General features: G+C 40.0%; 1 protein-coding gene across 7 annotated transcripts in view; it reads left to right on the forward strand.

Annotated features, from left to right (window-relative positions):
- UTRN (utrophin) overlaps positions 1 to 13,957 on the forward strand; it is a 607,443-nt gene that overhangs the window by 181,876 nt on the left and 411,610 nt on the right. For all 7 annotated transcript variants that reach the window (XM_038397679.2, XM_043511144.1, XM_043511142.1 and 4 more), the window contains 6 exons: positions 2,516 to 2,629; positions 3,524 to 3,679; positions 7,241 to 7,411; positions 9,575 to 9,754; positions 10,494 to 10,628; positions 11,136 to 11,285. In XM_038397679.2, the coding sequence (XP_038253607.1) occupies positions 2,516 to 2,629; positions 3,524 to 3,679; positions 7,241 to 7,411; positions 9,575 to 9,754; positions 10,494 to 10,628; positions 11,136 to 11,285 (906 nt within the window). The remainder of the gene's footprint in view (positions 1 to 2,515; positions 2,630 to 3,523; positions 3,680 to 7,240; positions 7,412 to 9,574; positions 9,755 to 10,493; positions 10,629 to 11,135; positions 11,286 to 13,957) is intronic.

Consider the following 13,957-nt stretch of genomic DNA (forward strand, 5'->3'; position numbering starts at 1 on the left):
CTGTATTTTGCTACTCTCCTTTCTTCCTTTTGTCAGGATCCTGAACTCAACCATCTCATGGTCACTGCTGCCCAGGTTGCCACCCACTTTTACTTCCCCTACCAATTCTTCTCTGTTTGTAAGCAGCAGGTCAAGAAGAGCACCGCCCCTAGTTGGTTCCTCCAGCATTCGTACCAGGAAGTTGTCCCCAACATGCTCCAAAAACTTCCTGGATTGTCTGTGCATTGTAGTTGTTTTAAAAGGAATGCTAAGTATCTTTTTTGTGTCTCTTCCCTCCTCAAATTCTTTCCTAGATTATCATACCTCCACCATTTTGTAATATTTGGTTCTCTTGTTTGCATACTTATACTCTTGCTTTCATTTTTCTTTAACCTACTGCAAAGAAATATTGCGCATGCTTCTTATAGGGACTCATGTTGATATTCAGTACATGTAATCTTTGTTTCCAGTTGGGATGAAATTGTCCTATTATTGAGCTCATCCAAATGTAGGGTATAATTTAGAAAAAAAACACCCCTTGCCTTATGCATTTGCCTGACTCATTCTCTCTGTCTGCATGATGTGTAAGTATTTACTTCATTAAACCTAGAACGCAAGACCCATACTGGGTCAGACCAATGGTCTATCTAGCCCAGTATCCTGTCTTCCAACAGTGGCCAGTGCCAGATGCTTCAGAGGGAGTGAATAGAACAGGGCAATTATCAAGTCATCCATCCCCGTCGTTCAGTCCCAGCATCTGGCAGTCAGAGGTTTAGGGCACCCAGAGCATGAAATTTAATTAAGATGAAATCACATCTCAAGTGTCTGAGACTCAAGGGTAGGTGAAGTAATAACTCCTATTGGACCATCTCCTGTTGGTGAAACACAAGCCTTTAAGTGCATGCAGAGCTCCCTGTCAGGTCTCAGAGAGGTACTCAGCGTCACTGCTACATCTCCCAGACCTGAAGAAGAGCTCTGCGTAAGTGCAAAAGACTGGCTCTCTCATTAACAGCAGTTGGTCCAGTCAAAGACAGTACCTTACCCACTGTGTCTCTAATATTCCAGGACCGACATGGCTACAACAACACTTAAAACAATCTTAATGTTCTGTTTTTTTTTCAAATAAGAACATTCGAAAGCAAGGTACGTAAGCACATACCTAACTCAAAAGCATGTGAATTATCCTATTGCATTTGGTTTTACTAGTTATGTGCTTAAAGTTAAGCACATGCTTAAGTAAACTGTCAGATCTTAGTCTTAAATGAATACATATTTCATATGGATCTGTTTGTTTCACTGTTGGAGCTTCCTACAGTTTGTTTTGAAAATTGATTTCACAAACCAGTCTAATCAGCTGCAGAAAATTCCAAAAGCTGGAGGAGGAACAAAACAATGTAAAGAATCTAACCATAAATCTTTCCAGTAGTGGATTTGGGACAAAAATAAATACTGCAGTGCTTTAATGGGCTTCCAATGCAGATATTTTTTTAGAAATTGGCAGTGTAATATTTGGATCCTGAAAGTATTATTGTTACAAGGTTCCAATGAAATAAGACATACCTTTCTTCAGCTTTGGAATGCAGTGTGGAATATATACTTTATAAGACTCAATTGTAGCTTTTAAGGCACAGCTCTGTATTGGGATGGTTGCGTCAGCATAAAGTGAAACTGAGGTACAACAAATTGAAAAATGAGAAAATGAATACTTTTTTCTGCAAAGTGTAGCTAACCCAAGGACCTCTTTATCCCAAATATAATTGAAGCAGGGGTTTTAAAATATTAGGTTTAAATAACAATATTATACATCCACAATTACTTTAGACAGGATAAAACTTTTTGTTAGAAGGGATACAAATCTTCATTCTTCAGGGCATAAGCTAACTGATAAGAGTTAAGAGACTTCCCTGTATCTGGTAATGGCCACTCTGAGCTAGGCAATTGGATTTAGTGGATCATTGTGATCAGGTGTGGCATTTTCTACACATCTGCGTTCCTCAGAAAGGCAAAATGCCTCCCAGTGGTCCCCAGCAGGCACGGAGGAGGAGCATCCTTGCTACTGCACCTTTTAAAGAGATACAGTGTGCACCGTTCCTACCTGTGTCAGTGCAGTGCAATGGGGAAGGAAAGGATTCATGGCCCCACCTCCTTGGGCACAGTGCATTCCTGGGGAATATGGTGGGGGCAGTCCCTGCACTCTTGTCTACAAAGTGGCCTATAGTTGTGCCTGGTCTTCACAGAGGCCTTACAGTAGGGTGTGGGCAGAAACTCCTTAACCCTATACTCCCCCCCCCCCCCCTCCTCTGGGCACCTGTTTAGTGGCCATGAACAGTGCAGCCTGTATTTAGAAGTTTTGTTACTTGCATGTATTACTTTACAAACATTCATACAAGTCTGAGGGTGGGAAACAAATCTCTCAAACAGAGCAGAAATTGAAGCTATGCTAGCGGCTTTTAAAATTGTCCTCCCTTATTACTGATAGCTGTTGAAATGCTGTAGTTATAGACTGTTCATCATGGAGTTACTGTGTTCAATTCAGGCTGATTCAAAAATCATTCAGAAGTGGATGGATGGTGTGAAGGACTTCTTAATTAAAGAACAGGCTATCCAAGGAGATTCTGAAGGGCTTCAAAGACAGCTTGACCAATGCACAGTGAGTTCTGATTATCTAGGGAACCTTCTGCAATAGTGTGTTCCTCATCTTTATTATTTTGCTGCTATTATTAAACAAAGTATGTGACACATTCAGTAAAGCATGCCAAAAATTCTTTTCCATTTTTGTCATCTTTTTTTTTTTTGGTCCAGGTAGTATTTTTCAATTAGCCCTTCAATCCATTTGATCCTAATAATACATTGCACTTCAGAGAGCTTCTTCCAGGCCTCCTATCATGCTTACAAATATCTAGTATAATGTAGCTTCACAACTCCCATGATAGATAGGTAAGTGTTTCCCACATTTTATGGATGAGGGAACTGGGACAGAGGAAAAAGTGACTTTCCTTGATAATAAAGGAAGTCCTGCGCAGAGTCAAGAACCACATTCAAATCTCCCAACTCCCGAGTTCTGGGCCTCAACCTTTCTTCCCAACCAGTGACCTGTAGTATTATCCCCCAATGGTTATGAATCTTGGCTGAGAGCATGTGAATAAACCCTGAAACATAGTCAGTTTGTTGTGTGGCTTTCCCTTGTTTCTGGAAATTTGGAAATGTCCAAAACACTTGTGCATCCTCTTCAAACCGATGGCATTCCAAGGGGATAATATAGGCATTTGGCATTTTTGGAATATTAATTTGAATGATGTAATGACTGAGTCAGGTGGGCTATAGTTATGTTGTCTATTATGCCTATGGTACACACTCTGCTGACTGGTATATGAATAGGATTGATATTTATCTTGGTGTCTCATTGCATTTAGTACATATGTATTTGAGAAAATTAAAGTGACAAGAATGCATATCATACAGATGTCTTACAAAAATAAATGCATAATTAGTGTACTCCCATAATAGGGATTGTTAACATGTTCTTTCTCTGATACATGTTTAGATGTTTGTTAATGAAATGGAAAAGACTGAGCTGACTTTGAAAGAGATGAAAGAAGTAGAATCCACTTTAAGAAGCCAGCCTGTTGTAGGAGTTGATACCTGGATAAAGTCTAGGCTATTCGACTGTGAGGCACAATGGGAGAAAATGAGCAAACAGGTCAGTAACTGATAGCATTACTACTTATTTGTTTTATCTTACCTGGTACTGTAATTGTTCATTGCTTTTTAACTCTATGGATGTTAATGGGTAATAATAGAATAGTCAAGCCTTTAGATGTAACGTCCCATTTATAAAATCTGTTTAAAAAGGAAATTTGTAGTTTGATATTGTAGCCTGCTAGAAAAAAATGGTATGATGGGCTAGTTCAAGGAATCAGTGCTTTACTTTGACACTATACTTTTTGAGATAAATGTCTGTTTCTAATTTGTAAATGTTTATAATTCAAAAAGTTGTTCATACAATGATAAATCAAAAGAAAAGATGACTGATGAAGAATAGAAGAAGATGAAGAACAGCGCATGTGTTTCATTTTATTAAGTATGTTTAAGTCACATTTTTACATCCTGTGATGTGCCCTTTTTGGTTCTGTTGAACAGAACAGCCTGCAGCACTCATGCTCTTTTGCCAGAAGTCTTAGAACACCCTCCCATTGACTTCATTTGGAGTTGCGTTTGTGGCTCCGGGAGACAGATGGCCCTTAGTTTAAGTTTTAAAAGTAATGTATTGAGATCATTTTTTAATGAGAATAATGGAAGACTTATAAAACGGGTATGTGGCAGGGTCCCATTGCTCTTGTCCTCTTTTTGTTTTGCACAGAGACCTTCCCTTCTGTAGATACCACCATGCGGTTTATTTACAGTGTGTCACTCCTCCAGCTTTTACTAGGGTGACCAGATGTCATGATTTTATAGGGACAGTCCTGATTTTGGATTGTTTTCTTATATAAGATCCTATTATTCCCCACCCCGTCCCGATTTTTCACATTTGCTGTCTAGTCACCCTAGCTTTTACATGTTAGTGCAGTCACAGTATTTACAATATTAGGTAGCTTTACTACTAGTCCTTTTCCAAAATGTGTGTGGGGGAAGTTTCTCCTCCCAGAGAACTGCCTTTTGTCAGGTCCTGCTAGTCTTATCTGTCTGTCTCCTACATTTTATTCCTGTGTTCTTTTATCCAGTCTCCTTATTAATGGGCTCATTAGCTTTACAACCCCAATCTGAACTAATAATCAGAAACTAGTGATCAATGGCTCCATGTTAGTGATCAATGGCTCCATGTCTAGTTGGCAGCCGGTGTCAAGTGGAGTGCCCCAGGGGTCGGTCCTGGGGCCCGTTTTGTTCAATATCTTCATAAATGATCTGGAGGATGGTGTGGATTGCACTCTCAGCAAATTTGCGGATGATACTAAACTGGGAGGAGTGGTAGATACGCTGGAGGGGAGGGATAGGATACAGAAGGACCTAGACAAATTGGAGGATTGGGCCAAAAGAAATCTAATGAGGTTCAATAAGGATAAATGCAGGGTCCTGCACTTAGGATGGAAGAATCCAATGCACCGCTACAGACTAGGGACCGAATGGCTCGGCAGCAGTTTTGCGGAAAAGGACCTAGGGGTGACAGTGGACGAGAAGCTGGATATGAGTCAGCAGTGTGCCCTTGTTGCCAAGAAGGCCAATGGCATTTTGGGTTGTATAAGTAGGGGCATAGCGAGCAGATCGAGGGACGTGATCGTTCCCCTCTATTCGACACTGGTGAGGCCTCATCTGGAGTACTGTGTCCAGTTTTGGGCCCCACACTACAGGAAGGATGTGGATAAATTGGAAAGAGTACAACGAAGGGCAACAAAAATGATTAGGGGTCTAGAGCACATGACTTATGAGGAGAGGCTGAGGGAGCTGGGATTGTTTAGTCTGCAGAAGAGAAGAATGAGGGGGGATTTGATAGCTGCTTTCAACTACCTGAAAGGGGGTTTCAAAGAGGATGGCTCTAGACTGTTCTCAATGGTAGCAGATGACAGAACGAGGAGTAATGGTCTCAAGTTGCAATGGGGGAGGTTTAGATTGGATATTAGGAAAAACTTTTTCACTAAGAGGGTGGTGAAACACTGGAATGCGTTACCTAGGGAGGTGGTAGAATCTCCTTCCTTAGAGGTTTTTAAGGTCAGGCTTGACAAAGCCCTGGCTAGGATGATTTAACTGGGACTTGGTCCTGCTTTGAGCAGGGGGTTGGACTAGATGACCTTCTGGGGTCCCTTCCAACCCTGATATTCTATGATTCTATGATTGTATGATCCTCTTCTTAATCAGGCCCCGCCCAGGGATTAACTGGCTAAACAGTGACCAGAGTGCTGGTTAAGTTGCTGATTCCCAGCACTCTGTCACAAGGCAATATAGTTTTAATATTGTACCTTGTCAAATCAGTATATCATTTTACAATAAATGATCAAAGATCCAGTTAATTTACATTTTGGTTAATTTTAGTTTAGTGCATTGTTCAAACTGGTCCATCGGTTTTCCACTCAATACGGTTGAGCTCCATATTAGGAAGTGTTATCTCAGGCATGTCTGGAAAGTGGCTTACAAAAGGGAACAGGTTTGAAATTTAAAATTTTACCCTAAAAGGAAAATAGTAGCCACCTTCTGTGTTATAATGTCCCCCGATGGAGTTTAAAAAAATGTGTTCTCTACAGTGACTCGCTGCTGGTAATTTAAAAAAAAATAATTTTTTTTTGTTGTTTCCTAAAACAAAACTTCTGTGTTCTAAATAACAGTACACCTTATATATTCAACTGTTACATGGCTGAAAGCTCAACCAAGGCCCAGTAAATCCTTTGACAAATGCACTAAAAGTTCAAATGTATTATTCACATATCTAATGGGTATCATTGCTTTAGATCTTTTTCCTGTTCACTTTTTGGTTGTTTGTAGTTAAAGATTATAGGATTTACCAAGTCAACTTGCCTGTTGTTCATCTTATCTCTTTCCCTAACAGGCAGTTGTAGGCCTTTTCTCAAATTGCCTGTGAGGTCTGGAATGTTATTCCTGACACTGTGTGCCACCCAATTTTGACCCATCTTTCAAACACTTTCTGAAAACAATTTTTTTACCTGTTAGTTTTCCAGTGCTGACCCTCCCTCTCCAGTCTTTGGTCTCCACATTAATCAGAATATGTGTTTGTACCTCTTCTGGATAGAAAAAGAATTACACATCCATGTGCCATAGGCCATATACTGCTTGTTGCTAGTGACTTTTCTTTAGCTAAAGTGGCAGGGGCATGTACTTTTGGAGCAGGAGAATGTGTCTTGAGTGGCCATGGTGAGCAACATAGGGACACCTGAAAAGTTCCTGAGTGACTACTTATTTATTAATACTTACAAACTAAAAAGAAAGGATACTGAAGGGCACTTGATACTCTCTCTAGTATCTCAGGGAGTGTCACCAGCCTGTACTCAGAGAGGAAAGACGTATCTTTTGTCCCCTCCAGATCTTAGTCTTCCTCCATGGAAGCAGGTGGCTTGGTCTGCTTAAAATAGCTCAAATTATTGGTTTTGAATTTCTGAAACTTCTTTTTTTTTATCTAAAAAGAGAACTGTAAAAATGGTTTGGTTGGTTGAGGGTATTTAATTACTTTACTTTGAGTCTGTTAAAATGCTTTTCAAGTGATGTGAACAATTTCAAATAGTGAAACCACCTTAACTTTTCTTGTTGGCATTTCTAGATTGTTAGTCAAAAAAATCGGTTGTCTGAAAGTCAGGAAAAAACTGTAAACTTGAAGAAGGATTTGGCAGAGATGCAAGAATGGATGACGCAGGCTGAAGAGGAGTACTTGGAGAGAGACTTTGAGTACAAATCTCCAGAAGAACTAGAGAATGCTGTAGAGGAAATGAAGGTCAGAAATACGACATCATTACAAAGACCTGGTTACGCATAAACAAGTAAAACACAACACTTAACACTTTTTGTCTGGGCCCTGACCTTGAGTTTTATATGCTGATTACTTACATGGAAGGGGGTGTCCTGCTCATGATAAGATTAATGCTATTCTTCAGCTACCCTTTATGGAATTGTAATTTTTAAAGCACAGGCTGAATAAGGAGATTTTCTCATTGGGCAAAGAGCAACAAGAGTTCCATAATGAAAGGCAACCCACCCTGACCGACAAGCAGGGTTGGTGTCTGTAGGAAATTGGGTCGGGGTAGGGGTGGGGAGAAGGAAAGATGTGAAAAGTGAGAACAACAGAAATTTATTGCAGGAGCCGAAAATTGAGAAAACAAGAGAAAATGTGGTGGTATACTTATGTAAATTAGCAATTCTATAAACTGATCCAGCCATTTACAGCAATTGGGTCATATGTCCTTGAATAAATATGGTGTCTCGATTTAAAAAAAAAAAAAAAAAAAAAAAAAAAATTGAAACAAATTTGCTTTGTATTTTGGAACCAAGACAAATTTGTGATTTTAATAGTCCTAAAAGCAGCCCTGTCCCTGCTCCTCTCAACTTTCAGGCCAGTAGTCCCAAATTTAAAATATATATTCTAGTTGAATATAGATCATTGATCCAACAGATGGCTGTATGATCTAATCTTTTTGGGTGGAGGTACAGAACTGACGAGCATTTTTGTCTGGGCATTAAAACAATTATAGACCCAGGTTATCCAGTAGAATATCAAATATAGGGTCTATTTTTACTTTCTACTATACTGACACATCTACATTCAAAGTTATAAAATTGCGTTTCTCAAGGAGTCTTTGTAAAGCAGTTTTCAGCAAGGGTTTTTCATAGATGTCAAGGCCACAAGAGACTATTATGATCGTCTAATCTGACATCCTGAATAACACAGGCCAGAGAACCTCCTTGCATCTTTTCAGTAGAATAAATGTCTGAGAAATCCTGAGTGCAGTCTGTCTGTTTAGTCCAGATTCATACTCTATACTACTTAATGTGATAAGGACATTGTAATAATCTAGATGGTTAACCATAGTTTTAGCATATACTTAATATCTAACCAAACTCTTCTGTTGTTGATAAAGGGTATTATTTTGGGATTTCACTTAATATTTGAAAGGAAAATAAATCTGTCTTTTCAAGGATTTTCAGAAGCCTAATTTCATTGGCATTGAAATTGATAGTAAAACTCCCATTGCCTTCAGTGGGAGCAGAATTAAGCCAACGATAAGCGCTTTTGAAAATCCCATCCTAAAAGAATATGTGAACAGAACCATGTGCATATGGTTCAAACTGTGGAGGCGAGGGCCTACAGAGAGATATGAGGGAAAAAAACCCCAGGGCAGCATTTTTTTTGTGGTGTCTAACCTACCTCTACCTTCTCTAACACAGAGGGGATAATATCTTTTCTGGTAAGGAGGCTGTCATTTCATGTTGTCATTCTCTTTTGGACCAAACTGCCTCAGTCCTTGGCTTGACATGTGTGCTACCCTCCTGCCATTTGCTGCCATTTAACATGTATTTAACATGCTACTCTGCTTGCGTTATGAGGTGTCTTCTGAGCCGCCATAATGCAGTATGGTAAATTTCAGCACAAGAGACCATATAAGATAGCTTGGGCCAACAATCCCTTTCCCACCTGAATCTCTGCTGACTTCACTTTGTGCTCCTCTCTCCTATCCCTTATTGTCCATGGGTCTTTTGGGGTCCAAGTTCTGTTGGAATTAAGTTCTGCCAGCCAAGATTCAGATCCACATATCAAAAGCATGTGTGCTTAATTTTCTGCTGCTCAGAAGTCTTGGGAAGCTCCCTATTCTCTCAATAGACCATTCTGTGTGTATTTGTTTACCATCTGTGTGTGCATGTAAAATATGCATCGACGCGCACAGACACATGGGGTTCAGTCAAAATGTGTGCAAGTCAGCATTTGGCCAGTTGATACGTAAGCACAGCAATATAAGGATGAGCCTTTTAAGCCTATAATTAAAATAACATTTAATGGTTAGTTATCACATTAGTAAATTGTTTTGGTTTGTTTTATGTTAACTACTAGTGGGGGGCACTGAATTAAGCAGAAGCTGATCAAGTAATACATCTTTTTGACTAGAGAGCGAAAGAGGATGTGTTGCAGAAAGAAGTGCGCGTGAAGATTTTGAAAGACAATATCAAGGTGTTAGCTGCTAAAGTGCCATCTGGTGGTCAGCATTTGACTTCCGAACTTAACATTGTGTTGGAGAACTACCAACTACTGTGTAATCGGATCCGGGGGAAATGCCACACTTTAGAGGTACTATCCATAGCTCTCAAAGTAATAAAACTCAGGAAAGAGGCACAAGAAAAAGATGGCGATGGATACTTAAATTGTGAGGTTTCATCGTTAAATCCAATGTCTTTTTTGTGTACACAGAGTTTGCTATTACTTTTTATTTTTCTTTGGGTGTAGGTTACTGGAATCCATAAGGAACCATCTAATTTTGATTTGATTCTGTGTCCAATAACTAGGTCCACATATTGTACTGCAATAAACATTTCTCCAGCCAAGGAGTGCTGTCACACAGCTCTGTTATGTATTGCCACTGCTTCCAAAATGGGAAAAAGAATCTCCATAGAGCAACATTATTATTTATCATTTTAAATGTTAACTCTAATAAAAAAAAAAACTGAAATAAGTATAGGTGTGTGTGGGATAGGAGTAAATGTGGTCCTTTTTACGAAGGACAGATGAGTGTACATAGTAATTCCGCATGTAAATTTCCTATGCTGTATTATGTGATTTGCAGATATCTAGATTCTTTGCATTATGAAACAGTTTTTCTTCTTTTTGTGTCCAGGAGCCAACTTCAAAAAAAAAAAAAGCATTTACTATCCAACTCCAGAACCTACTGTAATGTGTGTTCGAATTTTGTTGAATTTATGAATAATAGTGCTCGTTGTTCTACTATCTTAGGCAAATCATACTTGGAACGCTTGGAACGTATCTGAATAAATGCTCTTTAGGCTAATTTCAGTTTTTCTATTACCTTTAGGAGGTATGGTCCTGTTGGGTTGAGCTGCTTCAATATCTGGACCTAGAAACTGCTTGGCTAAACTCTTTAGAGGAAAGGGTGCAAAGCACAGAAAACCTACCTGATAAATTGAATGCTGTCAATGAAGCTCTTGAGGTATTAGTCATCCCATTGGATTGGTGACTTTTCAGATAGCTCTGTTAAGAAATATGTATATATACATACAAAAATGTATGTTGAACTTTCTTCATTTCCTATGTCAAATGAATATATAATTTATTTAAATCTACAGGACAGATAATTGTAAAGATAACCAGTGAAGAGATACGGTTATGAGGGAGCCTAAAGATTATTGTACTTTGTATCATTTAGAGATACATTTGCATGTTGTTTTCTGCCCCATATAAATTGCTAAGTCGTCTCAGTAGCCTTCATTTTGGGGTAGTTGTGAATAGCAAATAAGTGCTGTGATTTACCTGTTGAAAACATAATGATTGTTGAACTTGCCCTCTAGAGTCTGCCCTCTGCACTAGCTGTACCTAACGTATTCTGTTGGAGAACATTTGGAGTATAAAAGGTTCTGTGCATGCAGCCAAAATTTGAATTCTAAAAACAAAGCAAAATTCAGCATCCTAACAGTTGTTGTCATTCTCCTTTGTTTAGTCCCTGGAATCTGTTCTGCGTCATCCAGCTGATAATCGAACCCAGATTCGGGAGCTTGGTCAGACGTTGATTGATGGAGGGATTCTTGATGACATCATCAGTGAAAAACTGGAGGCTTTCAATGCCCGCTATGAAGAATTAAGTCACTTGGTAAGAATTTGGGGGCGGGGTGGGAGGAAGCCTTTAAGTGCCACAGTCAGCTTAGTGCACTCAGATGGGTTTGAACAAAAGCTGAAATGATTATGGTTAGGCCATTCAAATCATGGACACGACTGAAAGGCAGTAATACAGAAAGTGTTCATAAGGGTGTCAGGCATACTTGATTTAGAAAATCGCCATCAGACTCAAATCCACAATCATTTATTTTTCTATTAATTCATTATTATTTGGAAAAGCTACAGTATCTTTTTACCTCATTTTCCAAATAGTTGCAACAAAAAGGAAGAGATTTCATTCTCAAAACTTAAAATGCACTTTGAAATGGAGTTCATCCCAGTACTGCAGATTAATTTTCCTCTTCCACTACCCTATATTTTAGCAAAATTGTAGTGCCCGAAGCAGATCTCTGCACATTTTCCCTAACACTGAAAGAACATGTACGGTTGCCATTTTTATTCTTGAATATGATTAGAACAAAGTCAAACTGAAATAAAGTATGTGAGGAAGCCATTGCGTGAGGTCAGACTAGATGGTGGTCATGGTCCCTTTTGATCTTAAACTCTTGAGTATTTCTTTTCCCTCTCCTCATCTTCTGTGACATGTGGCCAAAAGGGCTAATGCAGTCTTGGGATGCATAAACAGGTGACTATTGAATAGGAGTAGAGAGGTTGTTATTATTCTTAGTGCCAAATACTCTGTATTTGGCACTAGTGTGACCACTGCTGGAATACTGTGTCCAGTTCTGGTGTCCACAGTTCAGAAAGGATGTTGATAAGTTGGAGAAGGTTTAGAGAAGAGCCATGAGGATAACTAAAGGGTTAGAAAACATGCCTCATAGTAGTAGACTTAAGGAGCTGAATCTGTTTATCAAAGAGAGGGTTAAGGGGTGACTTGGTTACCCCAAAGTTTCTACATGGGGAACAAATATTGGATAATTGGCTCTTTGGTCTTGCAGAGAGAGGTATAACACAATCCAATGGCTGAAAGTTAGACACATTCAGACTGGATACGGTGTAAATTTTTAACAATGAAGGTAATTAACTATTGGAACCATTTGCCAAGTGTTGTGGTAGATTCTCCTTCACTGGCAATTTTTAAATGAAGACTCTGGATGCTTTTCTAAAATATATGCTTGTAGGAATTAGGTTGGTCAGCATGGATTCACCAAGGGAAGGTCATGCCTGACTAATCTAATCGCCTTTTATGATGAGATTACTGGTTCTGTGGATGAAGGGAAAGCAGTGGATGTATTGTTTCTTGACTTTAGCAAAGCTTTTGACACGGTCTCCCACAGCATTCTTGTCAGCAAGTTAAGGAAGTATGGGCTGGATGAATGCACTATAAGGTGGGTAGAAAGCTGGCTAGATTGTCGGGCTCAACGGGTAGTGATCAATGGCTCCATGTCTAGTTGGCAGCCGGTGTCAAGTGGAGTGCCCCAGGGGTCGGTCCTGGGGCCCGTTTTGTTCAATATCTTCATAAATGATCTGGAGGATGGTGTGGATTGCACTCTCAGCAAATTTGCGGATGATACTAAACTGGGAGGAGTGGTAGATACGCTGGAGGGGAGGGATAGGATACAGAAGGACCTAGACAAATTGGAAGATTGGGCCAAAAGAAATCTAATGAGGTTCAATAAGGATAAGTGCAGGGTCCTGCACTTAGGATGGAAGAATCCAATGCACCGCTACAGACTAGGGACCGAATGGCTCGGCAGCAGTTCTGCGGAAAAGGACCTAGGGGTGACAGTTGACGAGAAGCTGGATATGAGTCAGCAGTGTGCCCTTGTTGCCAAGAAGGCCAATGGCATTTTGGGATGTATAAGTAGGGGCATAGCGAGCAGATCGAGGGACGTGATCGTTCCCCTCTATTCGACACTGGTGAGGCCTCATCTGGAGTACTGTGTCCAGTTTTGGGCCCCACACTACAAGAAGGATGTGGATAAATTGGAAAGAGTACAGCGAAGGGCAACAAAAATGATTAGGGGTCTAGAGCACATGACTTACGAGGAGAGGCTGAGGGAGCTGGGATTGTTTAGTCTGCAGAAGAGAAGAATGAGGGGGGATTTGATAGCTGCTTTCAACTACCTGAAAGGGGGTTTCAAAGAGGATGGCTCTAGACTGTTCTCAATGGTAGCAGATGACAGAACGAGGAGTAATGGTCTCAAGTTGCAATGGGGGAGGTTTAGATTGGATATTAGGAAAAACTTTTTCACTAAGAGGGTGGTGAAACACTGGAATGCGTTACCTAGGGAGGTGGTAGAATCTCCTTCCTTAGAGGTTTTTAAGGTCAGGCTTGACAAAGCCCTGGCTAGGATGATTTAACTGGGACTTGGTCCTGCTTTGAGCAGGGGGTTGGACTAGATGACCTTCTGGGGTCCCTTCCAACCCTGATATTCTATGATTCTATGATTGGTGAAGCCCTATGTTATAAAGACCTGTGGTATAGAGGTAGTCAGACTAGATGATCACAGTGGACCCTTCTAGTCTTGAAATATGTGATATAGATATAATGGGCAATGAAATGGTAGCTGCATCTCAGGTTATTAAATTTACGCATCATAATCACATAACCCAGTAACCCAGGCTCCTGTCTGAAGGGTAAGGACAGAGAAGCATAGTCTGAGTCCAGTGTATTTGGATAATTGGTTGTCTTATCTCGGAATG

This window comes from Dermochelys coriacea, chromosome 3, assembly GCF_009764565.3.
Source record: "Dermochelys coriacea isolate rDerCor1 chromosome 3, rDerCor1.pri.v4, whole genome shotgun sequence".
NCBI classification, from domain to species: Eukaryota; Metazoa; Chordata; order Testudines; family Dermochelyidae; genus Dermochelys; species Dermochelys coriacea.